The sequence below is a fragment of the Lemur catta genome, chromosome 7 (assembly GCF_020740605.2).
Source record: "Lemur catta isolate mLemCat1 chromosome 7, mLemCat1.pri, whole genome shotgun sequence".
In the NCBI taxonomy this organism is placed as follows: domain Eukaryota; kingdom Metazoa; phylum Chordata; class Mammalia; order Primates; family Lemuridae; genus Lemur; species Lemur catta.
The window spans coordinates 105,419,769-105,442,622 of NC_059134.1; the positions used below are offsets into that span (position 1 = coordinate 105,419,769).

The 22,854-nt window shown below is 45.2% G+C and overlaps 1 protein-coding gene across 3 annotated transcripts; it reads right to left on the bottom strand.

Annotated features, from left to right (window-relative positions):
* Positions 1-13,519: 13,519 nt before the first annotated feature.
* On the bottom strand, positions 13,520-22,049 carry LOC123642879 (RNA-binding protein 4). 3 transcript variants are annotated; one of them, XM_045558389.1, is made up of 4 exons: positions 21,589-22,049; positions 20,291-20,714; positions 16,503-16,581; positions 15,888-16,172 (listed from the first exon to the last, which is right to left on the bottom strand). In XM_045558389.1, exons 2-4 carry the CDS (start codon positions 20,700-20,702, stop codon positions 15,896-15,898), a joined length of 768 nt encoding a protein of 255 aa, XP_045414345.1. In that variant the 5' UTR covers positions 20,703-20,714; positions 21,589-22,049; the 3' UTR covers positions 15,888-15,895. The 3 variants fall into 3 exon arrangements, with proteins under 3 accessions (XP_045414346.1, XP_045414344.1, XP_045414345.1); XM_045558390.1 differs by lacking the exons at positions 15,888-16,172; positions 16,503-16,581 and adding an exon at positions 13,520-13,961; XM_045558388.1 differs by having other exon boundaries at positions 15,882-16,581.
* Positions 22,050-22,854: the final 805 nt, after the last annotated feature.

Sequence of the window (22,854 nt, forward strand, 5' to 3'; positions counted from 1 at the left end):
AAAGGGAGCTCTGTGGCAGGAGAAAAGCTGTGCAATAGAAATCTGAAGAGGTAAGTTATGGGCGCAGTTTATGGAAAGCCTTGTAAAGGCTGGAAGAATTCATTTTTACCCTTTGAGTAACTGGAAGCTACTGGTTTTAATCTACAGAATAACAGGATCAGATTAATTTTTCCTAAAAGATCACTCTGGAGAGGAACAAGAGTGAACAGCATTATAAATGTGAGATTTAATCCCAGCACTATGGGAGGCCAAAGAGGGAGGATCTCTTGAGGCCAGGAGTTCCAGACCAGCCCGGGCAACACAGTCTCTAAAAAGAAAAGGGAGGAGAGAGAGAAGGGGGGCAAAGAAGAGATTTCTCTGAAATTTAACAGAGATCTCGCCCCTGATGTTAATGGAGTTGAAGTTGTAAAGAAAAAATACTTCGTAGATAGGACAGGGACCATGCTTAAGGACAAGGGATTCAGGGGACAATCGGGGAGATGGGATTTAAATCCCTGAGGTTGATTAAGCCATGAATCAAGGGATGGGTGTTATCTACAAACCCTAAGATTTGTTGAGCACGTCTTCTGAGCCAGGCCTTGCCTAAAGGATTTGCACAAGTGCTAAAAGGCAGAGATCAGATAGGGGCCTTCAAAGATCTTCAGAGACTACAGAGACAGGACAGTACAGTGGTTAGGAACATAGGTCTGAAGTCACAGAATCTAAAATCACAGCTCTGCCGCTTTTAGCATTCAAAGATTAAGACCTGTCATAATTGATTGTAACAAACAATATAAAGTGGTAATGGCTATGAGAAAGGTAAAACCACTGCTAGAGTTCAGAGATACAGGCAATTATTTATGCAATCCTACTAAAATTTCATAGTTTATTCTTTGCGCCCTAAGATTGAAACTTAAAAATATTTCTCTCTTTTGAAATAGAACTATACTTATCAGTCCACAAAGACAGTGAAATGTTTGTGAGGGATGATGAAGGCCAAGGGGACGTCCTGGGCCATGGCGGGTGGGGAGATGACTACCCCAGGCCCTGCGCCTCCATGAACTTGTCGAGCGGCCGGCTGTTTGAGATTGGTTCCTAGCCCCTGCCCAAGCAAGCCCCAGCCACAGCAGCGGCACTTTGTGAGGCACTTGAAGCACAAGGGAAAATAAACCCTAGGGGAGCCGCAGACCTACTGCACCGCAGCCCCTGTCTGGGAAAAGCTCCTGCAACCCAAGCCTTACTCTACCTTCTAGGCATGTCTGGCAGCCTCAGATTTACCCACTTCCACTGATGTTCAGCCACACAGTGAAGTTACATGGCACAGAAGGATACCAGGTCCTTGTGGCACTCAATGGACTGTAAAGAGCTTATCCTAAGGGCAGAAAAACACCGGCTGCCTGCAGGATGGCCCAGAAGAGGGTAGCAGCTTGCCCCAGATTGGATTCATGGCTTGTCAGGATTTGTCTCACAAACCTGGTCCTCAGAGACTGTCACCTGCCCTAGGAGATTAGAGAAGAGGAAGGAGGAGAGAAATGAACATACATTCCTGGGAAGAACTGTTAGTCAGAATCAATCTCTGGGCTTTCTTGAGGGAGATGAGGGGTAGGCTATACCACTAGAAGTACAAGAAATGACCGAATCAACTCCAGGAACCCACTTAGGAAGAGTCTGGTGAGATGAATTCAATCAAAAGTGCCTTAGGTTTGCAGGGTCTTTGAGGATCCAGGCCAAATTGAAACCACATATCCATCATCTCTGCTAATCCACAAGAACCAAGTGAGGTAGCATTGTTGGCTCCCCAGCAATTAAGGCAACTGAGGTCTAGAAAGTTTAAATGATTTGACTCCCCCTTCTCCCCGCCCCCCACAGTGGTAAAGGAAAAGACCCCTGGCTCCCAGTGCTTGTTCAGCACAGCAGGAAGCTGTAGTAAGAAGCTACTGCAATGGAGATGAGCAGCTGGCAAAGGGCCCAGCAGTCCTAAGGGCAGAGCCTGTCCACGTGGAGGGCAAGGTGATGATGGCCCTGGCCCGCCCTCAGCTCTGATGTCTCAGAAGCAGGATGCTGCTGTGAGAATTAGGAAAGTGAGTGGCTAGGACAGGGCCTCCTCCCTGCACTGTCACTACCACTGTATCCCCCTCACTGGGACATGGCCAGTACACATCAGTGGCTGTGTTTTCTGACTCGTATGTCACCTCTGTTCTGCCCACGATCAGTTTAGCTGGGTGTGTGGCCCATGCTCCAGAGCACTCACAGGGCGGGGAATGGGCCATGAGGAGCCCTCCCAGGCTGGCCAGGCCGGCTGACCCTCCTTGCACACCAGCCCCTTCCCCCGGATTCTGGCAGCAGTCCCCCTCGCTCCCCCGCTGGTGACCTGGGAGAACATCCAGCCCTGTGGGGACGCCAGAATCCAGGACGTGCCTGGCCTAGGAGCCACCCACCATGGAGCTCGCCTGGCTGCGGGCCCTGGGCCCACCTAGCTCCTGAAAGGAATGCCAGAACTCAAATCCAAGCCCTTTCTGTGGCCTCGGGCATGTTACTTAACCTCTCTGAGCCTGATTCCTCATGTGTCAGGAATTATATACCTTCCTCTCCAGAGTTGTTCAGAGGAATAAATGTAAAGCATTCAATAAATGTGGCTATTACTATTACAAACGAACTGTGCTAGACCTTGGAAGAGGCAGTAAACTCTCAAACACACAAATACATCCAACATCCATGCTGACGAACTATCAAGAAGGTGCTCCCTGCAGGGAGACAGAGGGCCTGTCAGGCCTGTGTGGGGCTGAAGTGAGAGCTGAGGGGGCAGAGCTGTCGGTGGTCCCGTCCTGCCCTGGCTGGTGCCTGGCAGTGGGTGCTCCAGACAACCACTCCAGCTCTGCCCTAGGCATCACCAAATCTCAAAGCTAAAGGGCTATCCTAGGTTCTCAGACATTTCTACCATCTCTGCCTTTCTAGACTGCTGAACTCTTATGGGCCAGGGACGATTCCAGCCCTAACAGTGGCCACCCATGAATCCTTTGGTCCTATTCCACAGCCTGGCCCTGTGCTGGCACTCAGCTTCGTGAATGACTGGTGGCTGCTAAAGTAATGAATGGCTGGGGGGGTGGAGGTGGGCAGAGAGTAGGATATTCTCAAAGGGAGCCCAGCATTCAAATGGTATTAAATAGCTTACATATACACACTTACCATTAAATGCCCACTGTGTGTTTCAGGCATTGTTTCCAGACACTGGGGTATATATTGGTGAGGCAGGTAACTTCCTGTCCTCCGTAACAATTCTGTGAGGAAAATGTTCAATAAATGAGTAAGCAAAGGAATTGGGATAAGTACCACAAAACACACAAACTGAGGACAATGGTAGGGAATAATGAGATAATGAGAGGAGGCATCTCTTAGCTAGAGGTGGTCTGGGAGGAGATTCTGATGCTTGATCCTGAAGCTACAATCTGAAGGATAAGAAGTTAGCCCTAAAGTAGTCAAGGGGAGGGTCCTTCTAGGTAAAAAAGAGGTCCTAAGGCAGGAAAGAGTTTGATGTACAAGAAGGGCCAGTGTGGTTAGAAAAAGGTGTGGGGGGGGCGGGCAGGGGGAAGGCCTAGGATGATGGAGTGTGGGATAGAGGCCAGGCATTTCTAAGGTAAAAGACTGTGCATTTTAGCTGGGTGCGGTGGCTCATGCCTATACTCCTACCACTCTGGGAGGCCGAGGTGGGAGGATCGCTTGAGGTCAGAAGTTCGAGACCAGCCTCACTGAGCAAGAGCGAGACCCTGTCTCCACTAAAAATAGAAAAAATTAGCCAGGTGTGGTGATGCACCCCTATAGTCCCAGCTATGGGGAGGCGGAGGCAGGAGGATCGCTTAAGCCCAGGAGTTTGAGGTTGCTGTGAGCTAGGCTGATGCTACGACACTCCTAGCCTGGGCAACAGCACAAGACTCTGTCTCAAAAAAAAAAAAAAAAAAAAGATTATACATTTTACTTTAAATACAATGGTAAGTTGCTGAAAGGTTTTAAGTAGCTGATGACCATCTGATTTGTATTTGACAAAATCATTCTGGCTACTGATGGACACCAGGGGAAAGGAAAGACCCAGAGAAGGCCACTTTAGCAGTCCTGGTGGGAGAGAACTGTATTTTGTGGCAAAGACACAGAGAGATGCAGCAGCATTTGATATAAAATGTGCTAAAGAACAGCTGAGGGGAAAGAAGAGATAAGAACCAAGGATGACACCAAGAGCCTTGCTGGAGCAGAGGAGCGGGTGCGGACGGCGACAGGAGAAAGGATTCTGGAGTGGGGGCCTCAGCACATCTCCCGGTGGCATACAAAGTCAAGGGGATCGAAATCGCCTCAAGCTTCAATCTTGGTACTACTGATATTTGGAACTGGGTAATTCTCTGTGCAGGTGCCATCCTGTGCATTGGAGGATGTTTAGAAGCATCCCTGCCAGTACCAAATGCCAGTAGCACGCCCCACTTGTGACTATTAAAAATGACTTCATTTGCAAAAACACAGTGGTGACTGAAAGAAAAATAAATAAATAAAAATTTAAAAAAGAACTGACTTCAGACATTGCCAGATGTCGCAGTGAGGGTTTGGTATTGGAAAAGGGAAGTCACTAGCAGTTGAGAACTGCTGACCTGGTAGGAGAATGAAGAGGGCCAAGGGAACAGAGCGGCACTCCAGCCTCAGCATCTGGCTTAGCGGGTAGGGAGGTGGCTTTGGGGTGGGGAGGAGGATTCAAGTGAACAAATAAATTCTCTAGTTCAAATTTTCTAAGATAATAGGTACTCAGGAAAGAAAAAGGAGTGGGTTATTTCAGGAGAAAACTGCAGAGCTCTAGTTTCCAGCACGTGGAAAATCACAACCAATATGTAATAGCAACATCAAGAGATCTTTCCCACATTCACTTCTTATATCAAGTTTTCCTCTTCTCTTCTGATCCATTCCTCTCAACAACCAGTAACATTCCCGGAGGATCACTGTCCTCAAAGAGAAACTCCCTATGCCTGGAGAGAACTGGGGGTTATCTAAATTAGAGGAAACCCTGGGGGCAGATTCAAGTATGGAGCCTCCATGGCCTCTAGGCCAGACACACACACTGATGGAGAACAGAGTCTGAGATCAGGCTGGAGATGAACACTTGGAAATCTTCAGATCTTGATGGCACATGAAGCCAAGGGAATTGATGATACCACTTACACGGAGAACATGGAAAAAAGAGAGGACAGAGCCCTAGCAATGCCTTATTTTTACTACCCTGAAAGCTGCTTGTCGTATTTCTTTTCACCTTGAAAACCCAAATTTGATTTAGGAAAAAAAAAAAAAAAAAAGACTTCCTGATGAACTTAATGTGGGTGTGAACCCCCAGTTTTTGGCCAGAGTTACTGAAGGATGGAGTTACTAACAACTGAGAAAGATAGGGGACAAGAGAAGTACATGGTAGGGGAAGATAAGAAGTTCAGTTTATACAAGTTGGATTTGAAATATCAGATACCCAAATAGAAAGAAACAACAGAAAAAAAAAAAAAAAGAAAAGAAAAGAAATATCAGATACCCAAGCAAAAAATGTCAAAGTAGGACATGAATCTGAAGTTTGGGAGAGAGATCTGGGCTGGAGCTGTAAATTGGGAATTTCTGTATATAGATGTCGTTTGAATCCACTGGATCACCAAGAAAGTGCAGGAAAAAGAAAAAAAAAATGACATTGACAAGAGATTGAAAAGGGAGGAAAACCAAGAGCATTGTGTCCTGGAAGCCGAAGGAATTAATTGTTTCAAGGAACAGAGAGTAATCAACTATGTCAAAATGTTCATACCAAAGATATAAGTAGGTTAATCATGATGAAGATGAAGAACTGACAAGGGGCTGAGGGCATTAACCACAAAGTGGCACAAAGGCTTCTGGGTTGACAAAAATGTTCTGTATTTTGATTGCAGTGATGGTTACAAGATTGTCATTTGTCAAAAGTACATTTGTCAAAATGTATCAAATTGTACTCAAAATTGATGTAATTTATTGTAGGAAAAGAATACCTCAGTGAAAGGTGGCCTTACTAACAACCTATCTAACAGAGGAAAAATAAACTATCAAACAGTAAGAGAAATAAACTCACAGCACATAATTGCTCCTTCGAAGAAAAACAACACAGCTACCCTCTTTGTTCTGTTTAATTAAAAAACCTGTGGCCTGGTTGGGCGCAGTGACGCACGCCTGTAATCCTAGCACTCTGGGAGGCCGAGGCAGGATTGCTTGAGCTCAGGAGTTCAAGACTAGCCTGAGCAAGAGTGAGACTCTGTCTACTAAAAAGAAAGAAAGAAAAAAAAAACCTAGCCAGGCCTTGTGGCAGCGCATGCCTATAGTCCCAACTGCCCAAGAGGCTGAGGCAGGAGGGTCATTGGAGCCCAGGAGTTGGAAGTTGCAGTGAGCTATGACGACGCCACTGTACTCTACCCAGTGGGACAGGGTGAGACTCTGTCTCAACAAAAACAAACAAGGCAACTGAACTGAACACCCTCCTGACAACCCCCCCACCCCTTTTAAAACAAAAACCAAAAAAACACCTGTTGCCTAACTTGTTATCTCTAAGAGTTGTTTCTCTGTCTTGAAGAGCCTTAAGTGGACAGTAGGGATACGAACTCCCTGCTCCAGCTCTCTGCCTCAGTTCTTGCCAAAAAAACCCAAAACAAAACAAAACAGATTTCAAGTACTCAGATAACCCAGCCTCACAGAAAAAGAAGAAAAAAAAAAAAGAGCAGCTGCAACTGCTTCACTTCTGCAGAGAGAAAAAAAGGCCATTTTTACCCTTTAAAACTCTGAGCAACTTTCCTCAGCCACCTGGCACCACCCTCTACCTTTTCCTCAGTACTGTGGCCACACTCTATTTCACTCTTTTTTTCCTCCTTTCTTGAGAAAGTAAAACAAACTTTCTTTCTTAAAACTGTTCTACTCCTGGTGTGAGAATTCCTTCTCTAACCTGCCATGAATACCTAGTAAGTTTCCACCCTAACATTTAGTGGCCTGCATGGGGAAGTCAACTCACAGGGAAACTGAGTCACTTTTCTGCTTTTGTCTCTATCCTCCTCTGTTACACAGTTCCCAGGACTTCATTCTCGGTGCCCTCATTCAGAATTTAAGTCTCCTGGGCTGTGGGAATGGTCACATGCACGCCCTGGAGAGTGGCAGCTTTCTGGTTTGGTCAAAAGGGAAAAGCCAGCGCTGGGTCTACCACTCAGGAGGGTGTCAGGACACTTCCTAACCACTCTTGGGGGCAGGGGAGGGTGGTGTCTTGGAGGGCTTTATGCCTCCTGCCCCCATCGGTCTTCACTCAGAGTTGGGGACACCTGGCTTTGGGGGAAGATTACAAGATCCGAGTCTGAGTCAGAACTCAGGGACGCCCATTTTCCGGCCAGATCTTCAGGTCACAGTCCACCTCAGACCTCAGGGACTCCTGATATCTGGTCAGAATTTCATTCAAAATATGACCATCCCTAAAAAGTCCTTTTCTTTTTCTTAGTTGCCATCATAAGCAACATTGCATTAAATGAAATTTGGCCTGAGAACGGATCTCTTAATCATAATGCTATTCCGCCACCCGAACTTCTATGGCTGCTGGCATGGTCAGCATGGGGTCTAAAGTCCTCCCTGTTCAGGCTTTCCTTAAACTTGCTAGACTTTCTGATCTTCACTCTGCCTGCCACATGTTACTTCTTACTCCTACAGCTCTCTCACCGTCTTCACTTTCCAGATAAGTTTCCCATTCGGCTTCCCCTGCTCCCCCTCCTCTCCGTCCCCACCACTCTGGCCAGGCTGCGCTCACTCGGGCCAGTTATTCCAAACTCCCTCCTCGTCTGTACACCAACTCTCTCCAGGAGGCTGCTGGGTCAGAAGACATTATAAATTACTCAGAGCCAGGATAATCCAACCCTTTTTCCTTTCAAGACTGTCTGAAGCCTTTCGCCTCTTTACTACTTAGATCCTGACACCAGGGAGGAACAATCTATCTTGGCAATACGCTTCATCTCCCAGTTGGCCCTTGATATTCAGCGTAAACTCCAAAAACTTGAAAAGGGGCCTTAGACTCCATAAGCAGAGATTTTAGACTTGGCCTTCAAGGTCTTTAATAACCGAGACAAGATGAGAAGGAAGGAAAAAATAGAGACCAGAAACGGGTCTCAAAAGAGAAGGAAGCTCTTCAAATGGTGGCCACTGCAATGAGAAAAGTTTTCAGAGGCAGTTACCCTGGGGCTCAGACAGGAAGACACCAGGACCACACTTTTCTCCAGGAACTGAGCCCTGCCTCCACTACAACTCTGCGTCACTGGAGTAATGAGTGCCCAAGAAGTGGGCTCCACTGGGACTGTCCCTAACTGTACGAAGGAAGGGCACTGAAAGAGCAAGTGCCCGCTTCCTAAACCGGGAGATCACACTCCCATTCCAGACCCGGCGGACCCTGCTGAACCAGCACCCTCCACACCCACGGACCCTCTAGGATTACTTCAGTTCTGACCCTGGCTTTGGAACAAGCTCAACTTTGTCATACCAAGATCGCTGAGCCTTGCGTACTCATCTCTCTATGTCCCAGGTAAGCAAATTGATTTTTTAAATTAACACAGGAGCCACTTTCTCTGCTCTTCCTGAATTTTGGGGACCTCTATTTCCCTCTCCTATCTCCATTGTCAGAGTGAAAAGTAAAATGCAAACCCCTATGTATTCCACAGCCCCTCTGCTCCTGGGAGATCAAGTCTTTGTTCATTCCTTTTAGTACTTCCCCAATGCTCCGCCCTCTACTGGTAAAGACTTTAAGGTTAAGATAAACACCTAACTACTCCCTTAACACCACAGGCTTCCTTTCTCAGGTTCTTGAAAAAGATTTAATGTTTTCACTAACTCTAAGTGTATGTGTGTACACACTGGAAATCCTGTCTCTGCCGTTTGGGCTTTTATGCCATTTGGACCCAGGACAGATTGTTTACAGTATTGGTTGGTTTGAGGTAAGATTCTTGAAAACTTCTCTAATGTATTGTTTCCAACCTTGTGTTTGAAATCTCAACAGTCTCAAGTAACTGGGACTACAGGTTTGCACAACCACTTCCATCACCGTCCCTGCTTTGTATCTTAAGGGTGCTACTTACCTGCCACGAAGTGATGCAAGTCCCTACTCCTGTCAGATCTGTATATGGTGAGAGGCTAGAAGGTTCACTCATATTAAGCCATCATCATCTGGCTTAAGATAGGAGAACTGTTAGCATGACAAAATATTTTATCAAAACAATGCAAGGAGTTAAAGACCAGCCTGGGCAAACATAGTAAGATCTCTCTATAAAAAATTAAAGAAAAAAAGTTAGCCAAGTGTGGTGGCTCATGCCTATAGTTCCAGCTGCTGAGGAGACTTAGGCAGGAGATTGCTTGAGCCCAGGAGTTCAAGGTTGCAGTGAGCTGTGATGACGCCTCACTGCATTCCAGCCTCGGTGACAAAGCGAGACCTTGTCTCAAATTAAAAAAAAAAAGGCAAGAACATGGTTTAACAAAGCAAATACCACCCTAAGTCTTTAAAGAGTTCACTGCCCTACCCTCCCCAGAAGCCAACTTACTGTTTTTGTCTTTTTAGTTGTTCCTTACCTTTGTTTCTGAATAAGATGCTCATATTTGCCACTTTTAAAAATTACCTGATTTCTATAAGAGTTTTGCTCATAAACACATTACCCGCCTATCCATACTTTCTCATGTTAGATAATTACTACATTAATAATTCAGTGCTGCCATTATGACTAGGCTAATAATCGTTGAGCCCTGCTATCATCTCAATGTTTGTGATCCCCCCAAATTCATGTTAAAATAGTGCCCTTGTAAATGGGAAACCCCAGAGAGAAGCCTCACCCCTTTTGCCCTGTGAACACAAGACAGACAGAATCCAGACACTAAATCTGCAGTTGCCTCGACCTTGGCCTTCCCAGCTTCTACAACTGTGAGAAATAAAATTCTCGCCATTCTGTTTATGGTATTTTTTGTTATAACAACTCAAACAGATTATAGTACAAGTTTTTGTTCTAGTTAATATTTACCTTAATTTTTTCATTTATTTTCTCTGTACTTGATGAGTATTTCAGCTCTGAACTCTAAATGAGCCAAAATTTTCCTCACATGTCCAAATACAGTAAGTTTTTTGACTTGGAGTCATCCCTGCCTGAACTGTACTTTCTCCACTTCAACCAAGACTACTGTTCTCCAAACCCATGCAGAAAAGTAGTCCTGGGACTTGCCACCACCATCATTCTGGGAATTCCTTTTGCCTCAGCATAGGATCATGTGTAAGAACCCAAGAGTACTGAGCAAACTGACTCCAATAACTTGAAACAGCACTTAATACGACAGTGCAAATAATCTCACTCTCACCACTCCATTCCCCTAGAGTTTACTTTAGTACTGATGTAGCTCTAGGGTAAGAAGTCTGGTTTAACTTAGCATTCAACCAAGTTAACCCCAATTTTGAGGATGCTGGGAAAACTTTTAAGGCAAGTGAAGAGGTCTAACACCAAACAGAACTCCCAGATCACCTTTAACTCTGCTGTCAGAGGTTCCTTGACCCACTCAGACTGTGCCATGTCATCACTACGAAAGTGTGACCATTTCCACCCCCATCTGACTTCCAAGGACACATCAATTATTTGCATACCCATGGCCCAGACAGGAACCAGCTTGTGGAGGCAAAGTGAGGACAGACACCATGCCCTATTCATCTTTGTGTTCTCTCACGTGGTAACCTACACGAGGCAATCAGGTAGTACCTAGTTAAGTGCAAGGCCAGCTCTCAGGTGGCTACTAATCACACTTAACAAAATGAATGGTGGAATGCTATGGAAAATCAGTGTATTAAAGTATTACTCTTGAAAAACTACTTTATGACTCCTAAGTGATGGCAGTATGGCCTTGTCAATTACACAAATTGTGCGGCCTCAACTCAGAGATATGCTTGATTGGAAGCATTTTGTTTGTCTTTCCCAATACGTAATGACTTTCAATTAGCTTTAACAAAATAATTTCCAAAAACTTTAATGTTGAAAATCAGTGAGTTATATTCAACCTTTTCAAGTCACTTCTTAAAAATAATTTTAGAATTCACTATTTTCCCTTTGTTCTTTATAGTGTTTTTCCTTTCAGCAAGTAATTTATATAAAAAAAAGATAAAAAGACGCCTACTATGAATGTAATATTGAGCCAGCTTAGATTACAAGTCATGAAAAAACTGCTCTTAGGTTGTCTGTTACAGGGAGACCACTTCAAAGCAAAAAGCAAAGATGACTTCCTTTAACAGAACTAAGAAGGTAAAATTTTATCCAGTGTTTTTTTTTTGAGACAGCGTCTTGCTTTGTTGCCTAGACTTGAGTGCAGTGGTGTCATCATAGCTCATTGCAACCTCAAACTCCAGGGCTGAAGGGATCCTCTTGCTTCAGCCTCCCAAGTAGCTGGGAATACAGATGTGGGCCACCACACCCAGCCACATACATGTTTTGATTTTTGTAGAAATGAGATCTTACTATGTTGCTTAGGCTAGTCTCAAACTTGAGGCCTACAGTGATCCTCCTGCCTAGACCTCCCAAAAGGTTGAGGTTACAGGTGTGAGCCATGGCTCCTGGCCTCTAGCTTATTATTATTTTCACCCCCTAGCTTAATTTATAATGCAAAAATATAACATGCCCATGTTTAATCTACAACATACCACTTCAGAAAATCCTTCACTGATTATCCCCATCTAAGCAGAATCCTCTACTTGACATTTATGCATTGTCCTGCACTCCCCCCCAGCATGTAAGTTCAAGAACTATATCCCCAGCACCTCGAATACCACCTTAGAGTATCACTCAATAAAGTATTTGTTCAATGAATACTGCTAGTCTCCAACTTTTGAAACTTGCCAACCTTATCCATCAGACCAAGGGGTATACTGACAGAGCGGGGATCAGCAATGTGTCTGTCCTTTACAGCTGTGGTCCCCAACCCCACCTGTGGACCGGTACCAGCCCCCCATGGCCCATTAGAAACTTGGGAGGCAAGTGGCAGGTGAGCAAGTAAAGCTTCATCTGTATTTACAGCTGCTCCCGATCCTGGCATTACTGCATTACCTCCACCTCCTGTTAGATCAGCAGCGGCACTAGATTCTCATAGGAGCGCGAAGCCCACTGTGAAGTGCACATGTGAGGGCCCTAGGTTGAGCTCGCCTTAGGACTCTACTGCCTGATGATCTGAGGTGGAGCTAAGACAGTGATGCTAGCACTGGGGAGTGGCTGCAAATACAAGATTATCATTAGCAGAGAGGTTTGACTGTGACGCGTTTGAATCATCCTGAAACCATCCTCATGCCCCCAGTCCGTGGAAAATTCTTTCAGGAAATTGGTCTCTGGTGCCAGAAACGCTGGGGACTGCTGCTTTAGAACAAAAGGCACCAAAGCAGGTATCACCCTCCAAGAGAAGTGGCAGTGGCAGAGAACCAACCCAGCCAGGGAAGGAAAAAGTTGACAGAAAAATGTTTGCTGGCAGGATTAAATGAGAACACATAAAACACCTACCACAGGCCTGGTGTACAAAAAATATTCAATAAATTATTTTGTATCAATACAGAGCAGTTCCAAGCTTGGCCAAACGAATCCATCAGGTAGAAGCAGTTAGTAGAAATACCTGGGAAATCACCCAAGATGAATTCCTTTATCTCCTGTTACAATCCACCCTTCCTGAAAGCATGACTATCACACAGAAGGTGCTCAGTATTTGCTGAATGAATGATTTTGACAAATGCTCTGACTAGACACAGTCCTATATATGAGGAAACTGGAGCAAGGCATAGACAATAAAAACATATGGAAGGCAAACAATGTTAGAAACATGGGATAGTCAGCCCCAGCCTGACTGTTCAATAAAACTAAAGCTCACTGCTGGGTCCTTTCTCTATGCCCACCATCTAAAGGTGGCAGGTGTAAGTAATGAGGTGCTAATGAGGCCATTCAGGTATTCTTTGGATTTTGGCAGAACCAGACAAATAAGATGGTGAAACGGCCTACACTGTGTTACCTGGCTTAGAGTTAGCAAAATACTCTGTTGGAGCCACACCCTCATTTTTCTAGGTGGCATGGAGAATGAAAGCTGACCTTCTCTTCCCCCAAACGCCTCCTTTTCCCTAGACCTCTTCCCTGGAAGTCAGTCAAGTTCGGTATGTTGACTGGGTGACTAGAATGGTAGTCATCAATGTAGGTTCTAATTGTTTCTCTAGCAGGGAATACCTACATCTCTAAACTACTAGTGTAATTGGTTTTATAACAAAGATGGACCAGTGGGAGAAGTCTTCATTGGAATAAGGCTGCCTGCCTGGGTTCTTCCGTATAATCTCTTTTTCCTTTGGTACCTGTAAGTCCTATCTACAACAAATAAAATAACTTCAGTGATGTTCACCCAAAGCTGCGTATCTTAAACTTTACACCCTCCCCTTCTCTTGAAGGTACAAATAAAGAGCCCCAAAACAAGCCCAAGCAAGAACTCTCTCAAAGCACACATACCCTAAGTTGAAAAACCATTTATTTCACTGGAAAGAAAAAAGTGATCCAACTCTATAGGTCTAGCCTTTGGGCCAAAAAAAGACCCAGAAGCAGTGAGACTCTCACCAACGTCATCCCCAAATCCAACACCCACTGGAGGCAGGAAGCAGGGAGGAGGTAGCTCAGCCCCCACCACAGTTTCTGCACACAATGAGGCCTGCTGGGAGAACAGAACATGAATGGGAGGCTACAGAAGTATTGAAGGACAGGAAGAACAGGAAAGTGGGCAGGAAAGGAAAGGAAAGGAAAGGAAGAGAAGGTCTGAACTCAGCAAGGTAAATTAAGGTCCATGGTTCCTGAGGGACTGAATGCACAGAGCCGAGAACGTCCCGGAGATGGGGTACCACGAAGGGTGTATTCTCATGCACAACCGCAGCTCGGAATTTCAGCCCACACACATCCCACCTGAAAGAGAGCACAATACAGGGGCTTTATAGCAAAGCTCAAAAGGCCTTTACCACTTAAAACTTCAAAGAACATCTTTACAAAGTCTGATAACTTGACACACCTTTTAAGTTTACTTGTACCCTTTCCCAGTAATAATCTCTAGAAGTGAAAAGAGCTTGAAAGCCAGAGAATAACTGGGAAAGCTAAACAATCTCAGACTAAGGCCCTTCTCTAAATTAACAGCAAATCTTGTTTCATGAACAATCTCAAACTAAGGCCTTTCTCTAAATTAATAGCAAATCTTGTTTCATGAGAGTAGGCAAAGACAGTCCATTGCTTTTGATGTTAACATTAGCATTCCTCAGAGAAGGTCACATGTCACAAACTGTCACTGGAGGACAGGAAAAAGGTAAAGGTTCCAATTAGCTCTCTGGGGTAAAAGGACAACAGTATGTTTCAATCTGGGAGTTACTGCCAAGGTTCAAGTTAAAAACCATTCAAGGTCTTGGACAAAAGTAGCATCAATTGAACAAGTTCTAAGACCTGAGGACATCCAAATTCAGCCTAGGGAAGAAACTAGCTTTTGAGAGACAGTACTGGAGGACATGTGTAAGCTACACATCAAGTCACTGAATTTTCTTTTGTAGCCCAATCAGTGAATTTCCTATCCAATGACCCTGGGCAAGTCACATAACCTTCTGCTCTAACTTAAAAGATGACAACATCACTCACACTGTTACTACAATTAAGGATCAATGGCAATGTCTGGGACACACTGGGTGCTACTCAAAACTAAGGGTGTTGAGAATTACCCTTAAGCACAACAATAATCTCAAACACCTAGAGCCCAAAGCTGGCAAGTATCAGAAGAGAATATATTCAAGTAGAGCCAAATGGATCATGAGGCTCAAAATGTACAACAGAGGAAAAAGCCAGAGGACTCAAGGTAGATAGAGCTGGTGGCTCAAGAGTATTAAATGCCCATAACAGCTAGTGAGAAGATGAAGGGAGTGATCTGCTTATGGCAAGGCTCCCAATCCTGGATTTTAACATTACCAAAAGAGTAAAATTAACAGGTGTGCGTGCATACTTATATTACCATATACCTTGCAGAAGTGGAAGATATAAAAAGTAGCACTGTGCAAACAGTTATTTAAAAAAAAAAACTGAACAAAGTAACAGGTTTGTTACAGGACAGATTCAAAGATACAGCAATAAGAGTGGGCACTATATTCAGGGAATGAATCTGGGCTGGGCAGAGAAGTTGGATGTTAGAGTCTATGCCCAGACTTCCATGTTGAAATTTATAAACGATATACTCTGTATTTCTTTGTCCCAACTTACCATCAAGTAAGTTCTACAAAACTCAAAGGGGCTGAACTGTTCAGTAATGTCAGAAATACGCTTCAAGATTAAGATGATGCCATCTTGGTAATCTTCTTAGTAACTGGGACCTGAGCAGTGATGACCAGTTAACTACAGTTCCATACTTTATCATTACAGGTCATATCAGACCTTTCACATAACACAAAGCAGAACATGAAACCTGAAGACCTTAGTAATGTCACACAACTAGGAAACTCAACAAAGAAATCCTGAGAAACAGCACACCTGAGTCTGAATGTCTGGGTCCCAGGTAAGGTTCAATTATAACACACAGGTGTGACTCAAGATTCATCAGCACACCATTGTTTGTTTTTCCAGGCACAAATAGAATCAGATTGACTCCCACTACCAGGAGCCCTGAAAAAATAGCCATGAGGGTCAAGGACATTTACATATTTCAAAGTTAAGCAGTTAGGACTTCTCCCTAAGCCTCTGAACCATGCTAGTAAATTCACCCTAACCTTGCAAAAGCAAGCAAGCAAGGCAGCCTAAGTGGAGCCCCTTTAGGCTCCAGGAGGGATGGCAAAACCACAACAGGGGACACCCCACCGCTCTCACCTCAAGCTTTAAAAGGCTGAGTACCGCGCCCGATCCGCGTACTGCTCCCGCTCATACCGGGCCATGTCGTACAGGGAATTCCGCGCGGCTGCTGAAGCTTGGGACAACTCACTCTCATGCCCGTAACCGTAGCCCTCTCCAACAGTGGGGACTGGGGCTGTAGCGCGACGCAGGGGGCTCCGATCCCGCCCGTAATATGAAGTGGAAGCTGCAGTAACTGCAGCAGCGGCTGCTGCGGCAGCGGCAGCTGTGGCAGCAGCAGCTCCTGAGGTCGGCAACAGGTGTCTATCGTAGGGATCAAGAGAGGTGGAGGTGAGGTGACTGGCCATGGCTGTGTTCTGGACTTGTGGCAGCTGGGACAGGGTCTGCTCTGCATAATTATACACGGAGGCAGCTGCAGCCGCCACTGCCTCATAGGACCGGGCAGCACGGCAGCGCTTGTAGTAGGCATCGAGCGCTCCGTACGCGTTGTTGTAATACAATGAATCCCCATAGCTCATGGTGTAAGGCGTACGCACTGCTCCATATTGCTCATTATATTGCTCGGTCAAGTCTGCCACGCGGCCTGAACGATCTATCGGACACTCTTTGGACCAGTGCCCCTCTTTCCCGCACCGATAGCAGCCGCTCTGGTCTCCCATCCCGGGCGCAGTCCTAAGCCGGCTGGTGGACAACTGCACGTGCATTCGTTTGCCTTGAAGAAACAGACGCAAGAAGGGTTGCTATCACTCTTAGTCATAGCCCCAGCCCCTACCCCAGACACTGGTCATAGCAATGGCTTTACCTAGACAATTCTAATGCAGGACTCATCTTTGCCAAAAAGATTGGGGAAAAAAAAATGGACCCAACGTAATGATTCAGTATAATGACCTGGTTCAGGCAAAGATCAATCAGATCAGTGGTCCCCAACCTTTTTGGTACCAGGGACTGGTTTCATGCAAGACAATTTTCCACAGATTGGGGGGGAGGGGGTGCAGAGTTCAGGCAGTGATACGAGTGATGGGGAGCAGCTGTAAATATGCTTGCCCCATCCCCACCCCCCACCATTCATGGAAGACAATTTTTCCACGGATGGGGCCGGTGCTTCTGGTCCGAGGCCCAGGAGTTGGGGACCACAGAATTAGATGAAGCAATGTTTCAGCTGTAACACTAATTTAATGCTTAAGAAAAAAACTACTCTTGCTCAAAAATAAGCATCCTTTACCAAGTAACTATGGGTAAAAATCTGTTCCAGCGGCCCAATGTCAAAAGAAACCAAAATAAGCAAGAGTGCTCCAAAAGTCTCTGACATCTCCAACCTTCACTGCCAAGACTGATTTCATTAAGCAGGAGAATATAAAGGCATTTTTCCACCACCACCCCTCAAAAAACCCCAAAGAGAATGGAATAAAAGACTCTGAAGTTAGTTATCAACATTAAAAAGTAATCTAGACTTGATCCACAGCTAGGCATAGTAGGCAAGTTTCAAGGTAGAGCTTTGGAAAAAACACTCACGAATTGGGGAGGTTTGGGGACACAATATAAGTTGAAGGACAGTCTTCCCCCTTAACTAGGTCCTTAAAATTGCTGGGGGATTTTTTTTTTTTTTAAAGAGACAGAGTCATGCTCCTTTGGTCAGGCTGGAGTGCGGTGGTGTGATCATAGCTCACTGCAGCCTTGAACTCCCCCGGGCTTCAAGCCATCCTCCTGCCTGAGCCTCCAGAGTAGCTGGGACTACAGGTGCATGCCACCATGCCCAGATGAAATTGCTGACTCTGATAATCACTTTAACAAGGATTCTTTACAACCTCACAGCTAATTTTAGTGACACCCCCCTCCCCACCCAGTAGGGTCAAAGGAAAACAGGGCAGGCTGTTCTCAAAATGCCTGCATCTATAGACTATAAAACCTGTGGTGGAATAGGGGGTAAGTGGAGAATAACCAGTAATATTAGTCAGTGGACCAAACTGCTCAGTTTGGCAGGACTAAAGGACTTCTCCTCAAAGTAGGGATCTGAGATGCTAAGAACAAACACCTAATACTGTTTTTCCTTCAAATTACAATTTGTGTTCTAGAAATGAAAAACATTACTTCTGAAAACCTAACAAAAGCAGAAACTTTTTTTGGAGAAGTTAAAACTAAGTTTTAAATCTCCTCACAGAAGCAATTTACACCTAAAATGATGTACCAGTTTACTGGTAAGCAAAATTCAGGAGGGATCCAAATCCAGCAAAAACCGTCCAATGCATCTGGCTGTGATGCACCCAAGCATACAGATGTCAAAGAAGTGAATCTTGACAACAAAAGCAGAGTCAACAGATGGGTCCTCTAACATTAGAGAAAGTGGCAAATCCACAATTTTACCTGCAAAATTAAAGTTAGGTTTAGGTTCTGGAAGACTAGAAAACACAACAAGGAAAAGGGAGTGGAAGGTCCAAAACACCGAAGAACTCTTGGTTTAAACATTACATCTGATAAGTTTAGGTTATTAAAAAAAACTGATATGCAAAATTAAGTACTTAAGTGTCCTAACGTGACAGCCAGTCTCTGGCATTTGCCCAGGGGGCCACTTTGGCACCTAACAAAACCAGAGAAAACAAGCACAGCCAAGAAATCATTAGGTCATTAATAAATACCCCCAATTGAAGGATTTGTCGATTCTAATGCCAGAAAAAGCTAAATCTTTTAAAATGTCTAAAATGGACTTTAAGTGGGCAAACAATAAAGAGAATATGCTATACCTAACACTGAGAAAATGAAAGGAAAATAAGACCACCCTAATAAATATTACTACTCAAAATACACACACAAATCTACTAGAAAAGTATTAACAAGAAATGCTAATATTAAGGAAAACAGAGCAAAGATAACTAGACATCAGAGCACCTAGGGTTCAGAGGCCCAGTTATGAGAATAATTTATCCTGAATCAAGCCCACACTGTCCTCCCCTTAAGCATGTAACTGCCACAAGCAAACACAACCTCTTCAATGACTGGGTTAAAATATGGAAGAACTTCCAAAAATTAGGTATCACACCACAAACCCTCCACAAGAGCAGCCTTTCCTCCCAATTAAGTTGTTGACAAAATAATTCTCAACTTGCCAATTAAAAAAGGAAAGCAAACTATACCTAAGAGACCTGTGACACTTTTCTTTTAATAATGCACAGCAATGCCCATGACACTACGTGGGGGTATGACAATCAGACCTCCAGCTTAGCAAGCCCAATTTAAGGGAAATGGACACCAAAGACAGCAATGATGACTCTTTACAAGGGGAGCATTCAGAAAAAGAATCAGCCACCACCTTGTTCACGTTAATATAGCCAGAACATAGGTCTGAAATACAGCAAGGAATCATGGGAATACCCAATAATTTGGAATTTAATTACAACCGAAGGGAAAAGGCTCTTTTAGACACTGGGGACCCAATGGGGGTTGGGAGAGTTCAGACTTCAGATGTCAACCCACCAGGGTTACCACCCCCAAACTGCCACTCTTGCCATGAGAATTTAGATCTTAAACCAAGAAAAGGTAATACAAGTTGAGTATCCCTTATTCAAAATGCTTGGGACCAGAAGTGTTTCGGATTTCACAGTATCTGCATCATACTTACTGCGTCAGCATCCCAAATCTGAAAATTCAAAATCTGAAATGCTCCAACGGGCATTTCCTTCAAGCGTCATGTAGGCACTAAAAAGTTTCAGATTCTGAAGCATTTAAGATTTGGATGCTTCCAGATGAAGTGACAATCCACATCATCACCTACGCTGCCCTCCAAGCACAAAAACAATTCATCTGGTCCAAGGCTCCAAGATAAAAACAAAACTAAGGCTCATTTCAAGGATGTTAAAGTCCACTCCCAAACCAATAAAAAGATATATCATCAATGCCCCCCCCAACCAATGAAAAGATATGCCATTAATGCCCTCCAAATCCTAATGCCTCCTCCCTAGAAAGTCCTAAAATCAGCCTTCTAATTCTAGAGTGGCCTCATCCTCAAAATGCAACCCCTTGGCACAGGCATAATACAGAAGCAACAAGAGCTATAACCCTTTAAGGAGTTGCATTAAGGTGGTGGAGCTTAAGAGGGATTGTGCTCCTAAACATGCTGTTTAAACTGTTTTTAAAGACATGATAACCCAGTCTTCAGAGAAAAGAATTTCTGCATTGAAGGGCACAAAAGCTTTAGAGGCTCCAAATGCAAGTCAAGTGGGTTTTCTCCAGACTTGATTTCCCTAAGGTAAAGCCTGTAAATCCCACGCATTCTCCATTTTATGAAGTCCATCATCACTCATACTTAATCCTGCACCACTAGCCAGCGAACAGCTGTATCTCTACCAAACCTCTCCCTTTATACTTAACCAACCATTTTCTGCACATAGCCTTTTTGTTTGGCATTCTACCCAAAAAGGGTGGTTCACCTTGAAACTCTGTGTTATCAAGGCCCCTGATGGCCTCCACTGCATCCTCTGCCCGCTCCATGTGTACGAAGGCATAATCTTTCACGATGTCACATTCGATGACTGGACCATACTCCTCAAACTTGGCCCGAAGCTCCTTGTTGGTGCAGGTGGGACTGATGTTGCCCACATGCAACTTCGTTGAGGTTTTGCTCTTATTCTTGCTGGCTTCCACGTTGATGTTCACTCCATGAAGCTTGTAGTGGTGCAGGTTGCGTATGGCATCCTCAGCTGCAGTTTTGTCTTCTATGTGCACAAAGCCGTAGTTCTTAATGATGTCACATTCCAGCACCTTCCCATACTGCTCGAAGAGTGAGCGGATCTCCTGTTCTGTGGCCTCCCGAGGCAGGTTTCCGATGAACAGCTTCACCATCCTGACAAGAGCCTAGGAGAGAAAAAACAAGATTTCTAAAAAACAAAACTTCTCTCACTTTAGTGTATTATTTCCACACAGCAATTGAAGGGAAGTGGGAGTGAAATAAGGAGGTTTGCTATAGCGCCCGCCATAAAACCTGTAAGAATGAAAAGATGTCTGTGATAGGTTTTTAGTAGACAAAGGGTTTAGTAAGAATCAGGAATGAAAGTAAGGGCATAAATGAAGAGCTGGGGTTACTGCACTTTTCTATCCACTATAAGAACAATCAGAAAACAAAAGTCTAATTACTGGGCTTGCTGACTGCCTGAAATTATGAATTGGCCCTTCCTCTCATAGTAACCAAAGCAGCCACCATTTCTGGAAAAGTGGGCCTTGTAATAGCTATGTTTTAAGGTTTCCTTTGTTAAACAGTGAACGCAAGACTCGGACCAGATAATGAGGCGCCAGCAGCACAGAATTACTAGAGTGGACAACGCCTCTCTCGAGACACCGTCCTAAGAGCTCCTGAAGAATGGGGAAATGGGTGGCCACAGAAGAGGGCTTCAGATTCATTAACCAGACAGTGTCTCACAGCCCGAGAAATTCTCGAAACAGCGTTGTAACTTCTAAGCATAAGAGAAGCGCGGTTATCTCGGTGGAACTCTCGACGCTTACGGGTACAGCCGAGGCGAGTATCGGGCAGAGGGGAACAGCAAGGCGTTCTCAGGGGGAGGCGGTGGGGGAAGGGCTGCTTCAGGCTTACCGCGCAATGCCGAGGACCGAGATCGGCTCTCAGTGACGGATGTGGAGGCCACGACCCCACTGGGACACCCCCGACGCTCAAGGAAGTAGGATAAGATTTAACAGAGCAAAAGACAGACAGCAGAAGGTCTCAGAGTCTCACCCGCACAGAAATCAGCAGGGCCTCCTCCTCGCGGCGCGGACGCTTCTGACAAAACGCTAAAATGGCGGCGGCCGCAGCAGTGACTCTGGGTGGAGGGGGAGGGGAGCCTACCACCGGATTGGCCGTTCAATAAAGACAGAGGCAGGCGTTCCCGCAGATCCTCTTCCTTACTGGTTGCCACGAACGCCAATTACCCGAGAGTCCGGGAAGAGGTGGAAACGTCAGTAACCCCAGAGCTTTTATTCGCAAGCCAATGGGAACCAACTTTACGAAGCCGAAATCACTGATTGGGCAAGAAGCCGGCGTGAGGGAGGAACTACAAACGTGGGCTTCGCCCGCGGGTGCGGCCCGCCATTAGGCGGAGCGAGCTACGGCCCTGGAGTAGCATCCTTTCGCTTCAGGGCGCCAACTTTGTTACGCTTCCACAGTTCGGCAATTCCACGTGCAGGCCCCGACAGCATTCCGCCCTCCATTTTACCTTCCACTCCAAATTTCTCCGTCTAAACTTCCAAACACCAGCCCCCTCGCAGCCAGGATACTGTGGACAGTATCTCATGCAGACACAGACGTCAGGCAGGAAAAATAGCGGAGCCCCTCCCTCAGGAAACCAACCTTCTCCTTTGGCCAGAGTCCATCCACGCTGTGGCCTTGGGAGTCCCGGAGCTTCCCCCCCACAAATTAAAACCACTTTCCTAAGTGGTGCAAGGAACCCTGAAAAGTCAACGGGCCCAGCTTCGATTGGGGTGTAATAACCCACAAGTAGGTCCAGCAGGAGGCTGTACTTACCCTGGAGGCGCTGAGACCAAGTTTCCTCCAGGAATCAGCCCCCCAGGGTCCAAGAGGAAGAAAGTTCTTTGTGACCATGGAGACTGAAGACACCCCCACCCCACCTTGAGAAAAAACTGGAGCAGCAAAGTTGTGTTTTGTTTGTTTGTTTTATTGGGCGCCAACCACAGCAGGATTTAACCCCCTCTGAACCGGACCTTAGAAGGAAGAGCCTAGTGACAATCAGCTGTAAACAAAATACAATCAAAATAACATTCTCCAGAGGCTCCAACTCCCACATCATTTCTTTCTCATCCTTTGGCTGCTTCTCATAATCCCATATTCATTGAGCAAGCAACTTAAGAAGACCCTTTGCAAAGCAGCTTTTGAAGAGGGAGTTAAAAGCGGGGGCGGGAGGGGGTGCTGGATGGAAGAACTTAAAACATGAGCAAAACAAACTAAAAGCAGTGAATTATGTGGAAAGGGATCATTAGGAGTGGA